The sequence below is a fragment of the Carica papaya genome, chromosome 5, assembly GCF_054855325.1.
Source record: "Carica papaya isolate Zhongbai chromosome 5, ASM5485532v1, whole genome shotgun sequence".
Classification (NCBI taxonomy): domain Eukaryota; kingdom Viridiplantae; phylum Streptophyta; class Magnoliopsida; order Brassicales; family Caricaceae; genus Carica; species Carica papaya.
The window spans coordinates 44965504-44979152 of record NC_142313.1 but is presented as its reverse complement, the minus strand read 5'-3'; the positions used below and the strand labels follow the sequence as shown (position 1 = coordinate 44979152).

At 35.1% G+C, this 13649-nt stretch overlaps 1 protein-coding gene across 2 annotated transcripts; it reads right to left on the bottom strand.

Moving 5' to 3' along the window:
• Positions 1 to 526: 526 nt before the first annotated feature.
• LOC110810721 (Protein kinase superfamily protein) lies at positions 527 to 5489 on the bottom strand. Of its 2 annotated transcripts, none has more exons than XM_088219286.1 (7): positions 5187 to 5489; positions 3265 to 3466; positions 2388 to 2440; positions 2254 to 2321; positions 1422 to 1511; positions 1185 to 1251; positions 527 to 893 (listed from the first exon to the last, which is right to left on the bottom strand). In XM_088219286.1, the coding sequence occupies exons 1-7, from the start codon at positions 5248 to 5250 to the stop codon at positions 586 to 588; spliced, it is 852 nt and encodes a 283-aa protein (XP_088075412.1). In that variant the 5' UTR covers positions 5251 to 5489; the 3' UTR covers positions 527 to 585. The 2 variants fall into 2 exon arrangements, with proteins under 2 accessions (XP_088075412.1, XP_021892675.2); XM_022036983.2 differs by having other exon boundaries at positions 3265 to 3520; positions 5187 to 5488.
• Positions 5490 to 13649: the final 8160 nt, after the last annotated feature.

The following is a 13649-nucleotide window of genomic DNA, read 5'->3' as shown; positions in this document are numbered from 1 at the left end:
GTTTAAATTTGTAATGCTCAGCTACTTATCCAAAGATTGTAGAAGAATCCAACAATCTTTTTCGCAGGCATTACAACAACTGCTTACACCAAAGGAACAATGCAATTCACTTAGTCTACAGCCAAATAATCCTCTTGGAGATCAGGGCCGGAGCAGACAAGCACCATTAGGTATAAGTTCAGTCTGAATGAAGTTTATGAGCCCCTTTCCAATTCCCTCACTCAATCTCATGAGGAGCAAGACCAGCGGGCCCTGCCTTACCCTGTCCCCAGACAGCCAGCCCTCACCAGGCTGCTGGCATTTTGCTAAATGCTCCGAGGGAGACTCCCTTCCTTAACCCATCCCCTTACTAAACGACCAAGAGCTAGCCACAAGAGCTATCCCAAAATCCTACTGCTTTTTTACTTATAATTTACGTAAAAACAGTCAGTCAAAGCGATTAATTTGAATGAAACTTGCTCGATTTTGGATCAATCATAAGATTATCTTATTGGAAAAAACAATATTTGCCTAAAAATCCTGTAACTAAAGAAGTAACCATCTCGATCAAATATTTGTATAAAATGAACTATCATATTGCAAACACTAGACGCATAGAACATCTACCTTCTTTTGCAGATAACGAAATATCTGTGCAATAGAAAATGTTGTTGGCTTATCCTTAGATTTTATACACAATCTTGCTACGGCTAGAAGTTTCCTGAGCTCTCTAGAATCGTAGTTGTTACCGAGATCTGGGTCTATCATCTTATGGATGGAATTGCTGAGGCGTGAACCCTGAGCCCATTGGATTAGATCACTGTCTTCCTGCTTAGATGATTGACCGGTTATTAGCTCCAAGATCACAACGCCGAGCTGAAATATTAGGTTACCACATTCCTGATCCATGCATTCTGGGAGGAGAGAAATTGATGGATAAATATTAGAGTTTAAGTTAAGTGTTTGGGACAATTTTTCTAGAAAATTTGCGAAATTTACTTGCAAATTCATATTTAGTTCAAGGAAAAGTGGTACAGATCAAATATAAAAAATTTCATATGATATTTTACACGAAGTAATTTTTCTCTCTTTTAAACTAAGGTCTTAGATTTGTAAAATGAATTTAACAAAACTTCTGAATTTGCTCCAAACATAAGTTTAATTATTGGGAATAACTAGAAATTATTATAGTGCAAAAAGAAAACCTTTTGAGCAAGAGGAAGGCATCTTCATGTAGGTTCCAACAGAACTCTTAAGGCTGACATCAGAGATCTGTAATAAGAAAATCAATAATTATTTCTCTTTCCATCATGTCCCAAAATATTTGCTAATGGTATATCACCATGCAAACATAATAAATAAATAAATAAACAAATAATTTATTATGCGCAACTAATTATATAAGCAGACACCCTAGTTAAAAAGGCTTCTAAAGAACTTACCTTTGCAATGAAGTTCTCATCTAACATGATATTACTTGAGCTGATGGAGACACGGTACACCGGAGGGCCGCCGAAGAAAAGTAAGTATTCCTGCAGTTCGAACTTATTATAGTCGAGGCTATTTTGGATATACTATACTCTGTTTTCACCCAACCTCTGCTATTCATGATCAAATACTCTGGGAAAATTCAATATCCTTACGTGTAACAAAGCATATTAGCAGCAGCAAGAAAAGTATGAAACGTTAAACCTCCAGTGAAAATCAATACAGATTTACTTGCGGCTAAAGAGTCCATAGTAGTAAAATATTCATCAAGTGAACTCCATCCATAGAGTTTTTCTTGTCCTTGAATTAGTAATATAATTTTCTTTTCCTTTTCTTCCCCATGTTTTATTTCCTTTTCTTAAATCCTAAGCATATATTTAGGCAATATCTGGTTGAAAATTGCCAGTTCCATTGAACAGGAAGAATACAGTAGAGAAGTCATAAGGAGTTAGGTATTCCAGTACCATTTTCAATTCAATAATTTGTGGATTCTTATTCATACATCGTAAAGTACAAATAAAAGAATTCTTCTCCAAAGAATTTATGGTAGGTGGATAACTCGTTTTAATGGTGAATCAAATATTTTTTTTGAAATAAATGGTGAATCAAATATGAAAGATCAATTATGATGTAGTTCTATATATGACGAATTTTTATAGTAATTTAGGGAAGGTATATGATCGAGATTGGACCAAATATAGCATTAGTGATTTCCCTTCATCTTTGCTGATAATTATCTTTTTTTATGCATGCATAAGAATATAAGGTCAATGATTTGCAGCTTACCAATGCAGCTGTCACGCCAACAGCTATCTGTAGTCTTGTTTTCCAATTTAAAGGAGTCCTAAGAGGATCTGCCAAATGCTAGTTATTTTAAAGAACATCAAAATTGTAACACACAAGTTTCAGTTTGAAGTTACCATTTAGGTGCTCCTTCAAGCTTCCATTTTCTATATTGTCAAACACTAGCAACCTGCCGAGCAAAGGAATGAGGATTTATTTAATGCATCAGAGAGTAACATCTTTTCTAAATCAACATCTAAAGGAGAGTAGTTTTGCTATGATGCTTACAGGGCGCCATAGTTCTAATTTTAATCTTGCCATTTTCAGTAATTCAATAAAATTATATATTAATTAGATAACGTCATCTAGTATTCAGTTAACACTATACAGTAATAATCTTGACATAAACTACTAGTAGCACCTCAAAGGCACCATAGAATTCGCTTAAAAGAACCATTCTTTCTTCCCTAAGATCCAGAAATTATAAATGTCACATACATACGATAATGGGATCATTTAGTGCCAATCTGTCAAAAGAAATCTCATTTTGACAATGATATGGTCATCTAAGCCTTGAGAAAGTAAGATTGACAAACGCTGGCAAACTTTTGCAACACTAACTTGGAAATTCAGGAACCATAACTTCGGTGAGATTTTCAGAGTGACATCTCTCTTCAACACTTTGAAGTATCCCTATTTGCATTGTCTACAATTTGGCCAGACAATGCTTACATGCTTGTTTGTAGGGGATCTAAAAGGATTAAGCATTTTTCTCTCTTTGATTATATTAATACTGCTGTAACAATGTCCCCTATTGTTGACTTCCCAGTCATTCTTTACGTTATTCCCCAGGAAGAAATTCTAGGTTCCTTTCTCCTCCATGACTCCCCAACCCAACTGTGTGTGGATAGTGCATTTATGTCTCAACAACAAATACTTGAGTAAGCTTTGACTATGTCCATTTCACAATAAGGAGAATATGTGATAAACTAAGAAAAGGATTAGCCAGAAAACCTTTTATCTCCTGTGGAAAACCCCTTAAGTGCAAGAAGATGGCGGTGATGCAATCGTCCCAAAAGCTGCACTTCCTTGTAGAAAATTTCTTTTCCTTCACTTAGACCTGTCACTTCTTTTACCAGAGCAATATTGCCATCTTTAAATCTCGCCCTATAGGCAGAACCATGGGAATTGCTGTAAATTATCCTGTGAAAATCGTCTGTCGCTTTCTTTATATCCTTGTAAGAAAATTGTCTTATAAATGATATTGGGCCTAAGATAACAACACATACAAAATATTAAAATGTAGTATTGACAATTAATCATCAGAAAGAAATGTCTGGTTATGCCCTGAAACACCATTTGTAGATTTTACTATTTTTTATATAATTTAATGTAACTCAGACACCATATCAATTAATAAACTGAAGAAAACGGGCGCAAATTTCTTGTCTTGAGAGAGAAATGTAACCAGGTAGAGAGAGATAATGAATTCTTAAAAAATAGTACTCTTAATCTAAAGGGTGGAGTCATTCTTGTATTGTACATATGTTTGAAAGTTAATTACATGGACATAATTTTAAATTCAAACATTTTTCAGAAGGCCACTTCTGCAACAATTCGATATCAAATGTAAAGGAAAATCTGAAGTAAGGGAGAGACACTATGCAAGAGGTATGATCTAATAATTAAATATATAATATGATGTATCGAGTTTTGAGATTGAGAAATTTATAGATTTCAGCAATTGGAAAAGAAAAAGAACTGTTCACTGCAGCCTCATGTACTCAATGACACCAGACAGGACATCTTGTCAATGTGAGCCTATAGATTGTAGCAGTCGGTTTCTGCTATTCCTGAAGCAGCAAATATGAACCCATGTGGGCTGATCATCGACTCCACAGCTACTTGTGCTCATGCAGGTGACTTTAAGATTAGCCCCAAATATGTCACTTTATCTCTCATTAAGTCCTCTCCGAAAACTAAAGATAATTACAAGAAAAAGTCTTACTTGGTGCTACTACTTCTAGATGCTAAAAATAGAAGTTATTTGCGTTCAAGCAGTAGAGATTATATTTTTTGTTATTTGAGTAGTAGTAACAAGATGATAGGAATCAGTGACTGCCCACTTCTGTATAAGTTATGGTGGATATATTATATTGCCTTACATTGTTTGATACTTCATAAAATTTCTATCGTTTTCTTTACTTCTAGATAAAGATCCATGTCCACAACTCAAGATAGCTACAAGTACTGCTTAATTGAGTAGAGACATCAAACTCAGATCTCAATTTATAATAAAATTATTGCTCTCCTTACTTTTCTAGCTTCCAAAACATTCTTATTGGTGCATCAACGGAACCAGGAAGGAAAAGAATTGAGCTAAGATTTAGTCTTTTCATCAGTGACACAGAATCAGTTCTTATCTTTTTGTTACATGAAAAGATTTTGCAAAGACCAAGAACTCGTAAAAACTTAAAAACCCAATCAAAATAAAGCGCCGAGTTTCCTTGTTATAAAAACCAGAGCACGTTGCAACTCTTCGAATGTTACTAATAAAATGCCACATGACTCTGTCAAATTCTTCCAAGTTCAGATTCAGAATATGTTGAATTGATCTAAAATCAAGTACACCATAGTTCTTAAACGCAGAACAAGAAATTCCCCACAAAATTCATTCAGGACCAAGCGAGACGCATTAAATCAATGTCAAATATGTCAAATCCAATTAATTAATTTCCAGACAAGTCAAACCCCACCATGAATTAACCAAGTCAATTTCCAGTAAAGTAAAAACTCGACTTCAGAATTCCATAAATCGCATCAAATTTAACAGAAATCACAACTCAACGAGCAATTACAGATAACAGAACTCTACAATTGACCAATGAGGGGGAGGATCGGAACCGAAAATGAGCGAGGTGAACATAGAGTTTTACCAGAACGAGTTCTGTGGAGCCACGCAAGAAGAAGATGCCTGATCTTGGGTGTCAGCCGATCCATTACCACATCAATTCCTCCTCCTTTTTTCCAGTTCCTCGACGAACAACTGTTGAATTTGCTTCCGCGATTGAACTGGTTTACGGACGCTGTAAATTTCCATGGCGTTCTTTTTCGTCCTTTTATATAACGGCTTGTGCGAAAAGCTTCGTGGAACTGAGAGAAAGAGAAAGTGCAGTTAATGGGGGCCGTGAGTGAGTGACTGAGTGAGTGAGTGAGTCAGTCAGTCAGTTAAAATCTCACTGCACGAAACCGTGAAATTGGGTAAATGCTATATAAGCAGTTGTGAAACCGTTGGAAATGACGCAGTTAATTAATTAAATTATTTTTTTAATAATTAAAATTAGCATTTAAAAAATGCTTCAGATTAATTTAATATATTTAAAAATAAATAAAAAATAATTATTACATTTTAAAATACATTAAATATTTTCGCAATAATTCGCATATTTGTATTGCTATTCATAATTATATTTGTCTTGTTGTATTTAATACACAATTTAAATATTTTTATTATTAATTAAAAAAATATTGCCATGGTATTTAATTTTCTCATTTTTTTTTATTTTCGTATAAATATTTTGATATTCGACCATTAAACTGTTATATATCAAAATACAAGATGAATTCAGACTATAATAAAATACTTATCTTATGATCGTCTCGAAACTTAACTGACAGATAAAAAATATTTATACAAATTAATAGATCTTGACCTAATAAATATTTTATTTAAGACCAGTTCTACTCTTAATATAAATAATTACATAATCTTTCAGTTAATAGAAAAATTAGTTCTTCAGCAAAATTAGTATTTTTTAATAGAGTTTTTATATTTTTTTTTCTCAATTCAAAATTCTTTAAAAATTCTCCGAATGAATTTTTTTAAAATTATTTTGGCAAAAGAACTCGATCCATCCCACGTTTTATAGAGACGAGTAATGTCAAAAATAATAAATAATAACTAACTCGACAGCTTAAAAGAATATAAAACGTCACAAAACGTTACTCTAATTTTTTCGTAAAAGTAATTTAAAATTAAAATATTATTTTAAATTTTTTGATTTTATTTGCATAATATTTTTGTTCGTATTTCTATAAATTTAAAATTAAATTAAAATCCAAACCTTCTTTAATAATCATTATTTCCTTAATTTACACTACAAAAACATTTTTAATTTAACAAAATTATTAATATCTCACTATAAAATCATTAAATTCTTTCAACTTCATCATAATACTTATAATTATAATTTTTTTGAAAAAGAAAAATAAATAAATAAATAAATATATATATATATATATATAACATATAAAGTTGGGGCCCAACTGGGAGGTGTTTCTGATACAAAAGAAAATCAGAATAACAGGGGATTTGATTCCTTTTTCCAATGAAAGGGCAAAAGTTAGTTGAGTCCTGACTACTAAAATCCTTCTAGTCATGATCCAATTAATGTCATTACATTTAACTGCCACCCTGGCAACCCAACCCACATAATCATTGGTGTTTTTTTGTTGTTGGAATTTTCTGATTAAATACTAAGTTTAGTTGGTACCTTCAACTTAACTAATAAATTATTAAATTAAAAATATATGTAGCACCCGAAAAAAAAAAAAAAAAAAAAGGGTCATGTCAGCAGCCACGTCAGCAGGCCCGGCCAACCGGGGCCTGCCACGTGGCAAGACCGCGTCACTCCGAAAGCAGCCACATTGACGATCCGCGTGGGTGCGATCCGACGGCCCAGATCAATCGCGCGATCGGACGGCCCAGATTCAATCGCACGGACGGCCCAGATTCAATCAAAAACGAACGGCTCAGATTAAAACGAAATGAACGGCTGTGATCAAAAGGTAAGGGGTTATAAATAGAACCCCCACACCAGACCACAAACCCTAGCCGCCCGCCGCTCGCCGGAGAAGACGAACCAGAGGCCGACCGCCGCCACCCGCCGCCGCACCGGGGAAATTTCCGACCGCCGATCGAGGTAAATTTCATACTCCCGACTCGTTTTTCCACGCTGATTCCTCCTATGGCCAAATCAAAGCTGAAATCCCGGCCAAACAGCCGGAATACGCGGCCGAAGACCAGCGGCGCCGCCGCGCCCCCTCTCGGTTTTTGCCTCCGACGAGGTCCTTCTCGGCCTCCGTTCGATGCAATTTTTATATCACCGTGATCACCATTCTTTTCTCTACAGGTTGACCGAAGCCGAATCACCAAAACACGAATCTCGCCGGAGAGCCGCCGTACCTGAGAGCGCCGCCGCCGGTAAGCTCCGCTTTTCCGTGATTTTTTGGCCCCCCGAGGGCCCTAGGGTTGTTTTCTGACAAGGACCAATGCGAGTGTGGCCGAATTCGGCCGAAAACGGTCGAAAACAGCCAACCCGAGGCGACTCGCCGCCGCTGGGAGCACGGCGGAGCCGCCGTGCCGGAGTTGCGATTTGGGCCGAAAGAGGCCCTGGGCCTAATTTGGATTTTTTTTGGAACACGTGCAGGTACTGTTAGTGTGTTTCAGTTCCCCGGAAAAAATTCAGGGAAAATTAGGGACGGCCTGCAGGCGCACTGTGAATCGTATTCGGATCCCGAAAACAAGTAAGGACCCCTCACCCTATTTCCTATCACGGTATTAAAGTTCAAAATGATAAAACAGTATTTCTTAAATTAACGAATGTGTGAAATTGCTTAAGGTGGCTAATGGAGCCCGAGTCTAGTGTGATTGGTGATTTACTGTTATTTAGCCTGTTTACAGCTTTAAATGCAAAATGAGGTTTGATGTGTTCATTTTACAGATCTGTGTGCATATACCACGTTTTTATTAATCATGGGTCGAATGACTGAAAAGCTGATACTGTATGTATTCTGTTCGGCATGAATTACTGTTTTGCTTGTTGTATGTGAATTGATGATGCTGACTGGGGAAAAGGAAAATGAAAGATTGTGTAGACTGATAATTGTATTATGGGGGTCAGCCTGATTAGATATCCTGGGAGATGGTGGACGGACCGGGTCCGTAGGGGACCCTACCGGGATTGTGGTCTCTCATACCGGACGGGGTATGGAGATCTTATGTGTTTTGGCGCCCATACCGGACGGGGTATGGGGACGGCCCGTTTCACCCTCATACGGACGGGGTATTGAGGTTTACAGTTTTGGCGCCCATACCGGACGGGGTATGGGGACGGCCCGTTTCACCCTCATACCGGACGGGGTATTGAGGTTTATGGTTTTAGCGCCCATACCGGACGGGGTATGGGGACGGCCCGTTTCACCCTCATACCGGACGGGGTATTGAGGTTCATGGTTTTGGCGCCCATACCGGACGGGGTATGGGGACGACCCTGGAAACTGATTATGAATGTTAAAGGTTAACGGGTAGCGGAACCCCTATGGACCCCCACGGATACTAGTAGGCTGGTAAATGAGAAAATGATATGTTGTACAATGATTGAATTACAAGAGGCGTGATAAGTGTTATGTTTTACAGCTTATATTATTCAATGATTATGATAATGTTATTGTTTTTCTTATATTGTTTTCATAAATTCCACCAAGGTAAGTGGATGGTAAAGGTTTTCATGTTAATAAACGAGTTTGTTGTAAATTATGCTCCATTGGTCTTTTTGTGTTTTTCTACCCACCTTTACCTCCGTGACGGTGAGATATCGTGATGTTCTTACTGGGCTAGTGTAGCTCACTCCTTATTTAACCATTTCAGATCAGGAAGACATGGTTCCCGAGCCCGTTCCGCAGGAGGACGACGAAGGGGATGCCTAGAGACTCTGTAGTCATGCTCATAGTTTTATTTTCGAGTTTCTCTCTTAGTTAGTTTAATCTTTTATATTTTAAGTACGTTTTTGGTTTTTCGTGTAAGGGATGTTAACTGAAATTTTGATCTCGCTTCCGCATTTGATATATTTAAATACTCATTTCATTTTAATATTTCCGGGGCCGTTACAATATATTTTATTTAATTTTTAGATTTAATTTAAAAGTAATTTTACCTTTAAAAAATTGTAATTTTTTATATATAAAAACTAAATATAAGATGTATTTTTAATTAATTTAAATAAAAAATATATAATGTGTAATTTTTAAAAAATAATTTTGACTTTATTAAAAAATATTACTTAAATTAACAAAGTACTTTATTGCTAACAAATTATTAAATTAAATGTATGTTTTATTTGATTTTTAGATTTAATTTTTGTATTTTAAAAGTAATTTTACCTTTAAAAAGTTGTAAATTTTTTTTATAAAAATCAAATATGAGATTTATTTTTAATTAATTTAAATAAAATATAAATATTGTAACTTTTAAAAAATAATTTTGACTTTATTAAAAAATATTACTTAAATTAACAAAGTAATTAAATGCTAATAAATTATTTAATTAGATGTATGTTTTATTTGGTTTTTAGATTTAATTTTTGTGTTTTAAAAGTAATTTTACCTCAAAATTTTGTAATTTTTTCTTATTAAAACCAAATTTAAAATTTATTTTTAATTAATTTAAATAAAAAATATATAATGTAATTTTTAGAAAATAATTTTAACTTTATTAAAAAATACTACTTAAAGTAATTCTCACTAAATATATAATTAATTAACAATATTTTCTATACTTATTTTTATTAAATATTACATAATTATTTTTAATAAATAATTATTTAATAACTATTTTAAAACGTGCAACATAAGTTATGATTGTTCCAAATGTCTACTAAATATTAAATTATTGGTTTTTTTTTTTAATTTTTTTATTAAATATTAAGTTTAGTTAGTACCTTCAACCTAACAAAGTACTTCAATACTAACACATTATTAGATTAAGGATGTATTTTATTTGGTTTTTAGCTTTAATTTTTGTGTTTTAAAAGTAATTTTACATCTGAATTGTAATTTTTTTTTATTAAAACGGAACTAAGATATACTTTTAATTAATTTAAATAAAAAAATATAAATAATTTTGACTTTATTGGAAATTAACAATTAAAGTAATTCTCAGTAAATATATAATTAATTAATAATATTTTCTGTAACGATCTCTATTAAATATTAAATAACTATTTTTAATGAATAACTATTTTGTAACACCTAAAATATTTTTATTTTTATTATTATTAGAATTATTTTGATTTTATTTTATCTTAATAATTAATTTATTAATTTAATTATATAGTTTTAATTTAATTAAATAGAGATAAAAATAATAATAATGATAAAAATGGATAAAATTATTTTTTAAATTTAATTGAAAATGATTTTGGGTAAAAGAGGTGAAAATTTAGATTTTGGGAGTGTTTTTGAAAAAAAAAATCGAAAACCGGGGGGTCAAAAGCAATTTAAAAAAATTGTGCCACGTCAGCAGCCCAGTCAGCAGCTCCGGCCAACCAGAACACGCCGTGTGGTAGAAAATGCTGACGCGGGAAGGCCACGCGAAACGGGCCACGTGGGCGATCCGCGTACGCGCGATCGGACGGCTGAGATCCGTTCCCGCGCGCACAGACAGCCCATATCAAACGCGCGCACGGACGGCCCAGATTGCACGCGTGCGGACGGTCCAGATTTGATCACGCACGGACGACCCAGATCGCATAGCGATGGACGGTCCATATTTATTTCTAATTTAATCACGATCAGACGGCCCATATTAAATCGTGATGGACGGCTCAGATTAAAAGGGGAAGGTTATAAATAATCTCATTCACACTCAACCCCAAACCCTAGCCGTCAGAACCCTCGCCGGAGAAGACAACCCAGCCACCAAAGGAACCGACCGCTGCCACTGCCGCCGCACCGGGGCACCTTCCGGCCGCCAAACGAGGTAAAATTTCTCCCCTTGGCTCGGTTTTTGATGCTGAACTCACCTGTTGCCAAATCAGAGCTAAACCACTGGCCAATTGGCCGGAAAACATCGCCGAAGCCCAGCGGCACCGCTGCGGGTTTTCTCAATTTTTGCCTCCGATGAGACCCTTCTCGATTCCCGTTCGATGTAATTTTTACACCACTATGACCACCGTCATTTTCTCTACAGGTTGACTGGAGTAAAACACCAAACCGCGACTCGCGCTGGAGGAGCCGCCGCACTCGAGAGCTCTGCCGCTGGTAAGTCTCGGTTTTCTAGATTTTTTCGACCCACCGAGGGCCCTACGGGTGTTTTATCACAGGAACCAATGCAAGTTTGGCCGAATTCAGCCGGAAACGGCCAACCCGGGGCAGATCTCCGCCGTAAGTGGCGACGTCGTCGCCGGAGCACGGAGGAGCCGCCGTGTCGGAATTTCAAAATTGGGCGAATAGGCCCTGTATCTGATTTGGAGTTTTTTGGGGACATGTGCAGGTACCGGAAGAGTGTTTCAGTTTCCAGATAAAAAATTCAAGAAATCTAGGGACTGCCCGTAAGCGCAGTGAGAACCCGATTTCAGACTCCGAAATAAGTAAGGATCCCTCACTCTATTTTCTATCATGACATTAAAGCTTAATAAATGATTAAACGGTATTTTATGAATTAACATATATGTATAATTAATTAAGATTGCTAATGGGGCCCGAACATGATGTATTGATTGGTCTGTTCCTGTTTGATGTATTTTACAATCTAAATGCAGTATAGTATTTAATTATTTATTATATGGTTACGTATGCATGAATCACTGTTTAATCTATTATGGTTTGAATTATTGTGAACCCGATGTTGTGTTGCATTGTTTGGTGTGCGTTACTGGTTTACGTATTCATGTTGATCGGGTAATTGAAACTAAAAAAAATAAAGATGATATGTGAATTTATGAACGGATAAATCGACAGCCTCACTAGATATCCTGAGAGATGGTGGACGAATCGGGTCCATAGGGAACCCTATCAGAAACGTTGTCTCTCGTATCGAACAAGGTATTGAGACTTTAGATATTTTGGCGCTCATACCGGACGGGGTATGGGGACAGTCTGCTTCACCCTCATACTGGACGAAGTATTGAGGTTTATGATTTTGGTGCCCATACCGGACAGGGTATGGGGACGGCCCTGGAGTTAAGTTATTAAGGTGAATGGTTCACGTGTAGCGGATACCCATATGGATTCCCATAAATACTGGTAGGCTGATAAAAGATGAAATTTGTTGTCTGATGATTGAAATACAAAAGTATGACATGTGTTATGTTACAGAATGTGCATGATCTTATGATGTTTATAATGTTATTGTTTTTAAAAGTTGTTTTCATAAATCTCACCGAGGTAAGTGGATAGTAAAGGATTTTATTATTGATAAATGAATTTGTTATAAATTATGCTCTATTGGTCGTTTTTGTTTTCTACCAACTTTTACTTATGTGACAGTGAGATAGTGTGACATCTTTACTAGGCTAGTGTAGCTCATTCCTTACTTAACAATTTCAGATCAGGAGGACTTAGTTCTCGAGCCCGTTCCGCATGAAGACGTCAAATAGAAGCCTAAAGATTTATTAGTTTTCATTATAGTATTCATTCATAATATTTCTTTTAGTTAGTTTATTCTTTCATATTTTTAATACGTTTTGATTATTGTGTAAGGGATGTTAATCATAATCTATTTTATTTCGCTTCCGCACTTAGAATAAATATATAAATTTCCGGGGCCGTTATATATTTAACAACATTTTTAAAATGTGCAACGTAAAAAATGAATGTTTTGCAAAATAAAATGAAATATTTAGTTTGTACTTCCAATTTAACAAAGTATTTCATTCTTCTATTTATTTCGATTAAAAAAAAATTCCGTCACTATGATAAAATAAAAAAAAAATTTAATTAATAGATTTAAAACTAAACTATATTTATATTGTTAAAATTATAAAAATAAACAAAATTTGTTTTATTTTCATCAAACAATTGAGGGTGAGCAAAAACTAATTGGGACCAAGAACTGAACAAATCAAATCGATTACGGACCTAGTTCATCAAATAATTAGGGGTGAGCAAAATCAAAGCTTTTTGTTCCTCGAAACCATTGGATTGTAAAAAATTACCATTAAACGACTTATAATTATCAAACACCTTCTTATATACTACTGCTATTGACGATGAATCATTAATGATTAACATTTACCTGACAAATAAATAACCGACAATTTACCCAAATGAACCACCTCATTGCTCAATCCACCGATAATCGAAAGCGAAGCTGTTCTTCGACGTCCGAAATTCGTGAAAACCTAGGGTTCGACAAAATCAATATCAATGATTTTAACGATTCGCAAATCACGGGCATGCCCATGGCATCATGGGCCTTTAAGAATGAATTTGGGCCAAGTGGGACCCACAGTCTTTTTTATTTTTATTTTTGGCAATTAGAATCCAAAGTGTGGATCAAAAGCTTCTATTTTGTTTATTATATAACGTGGGACCCACTGACAACTATATACTCAAAAAAC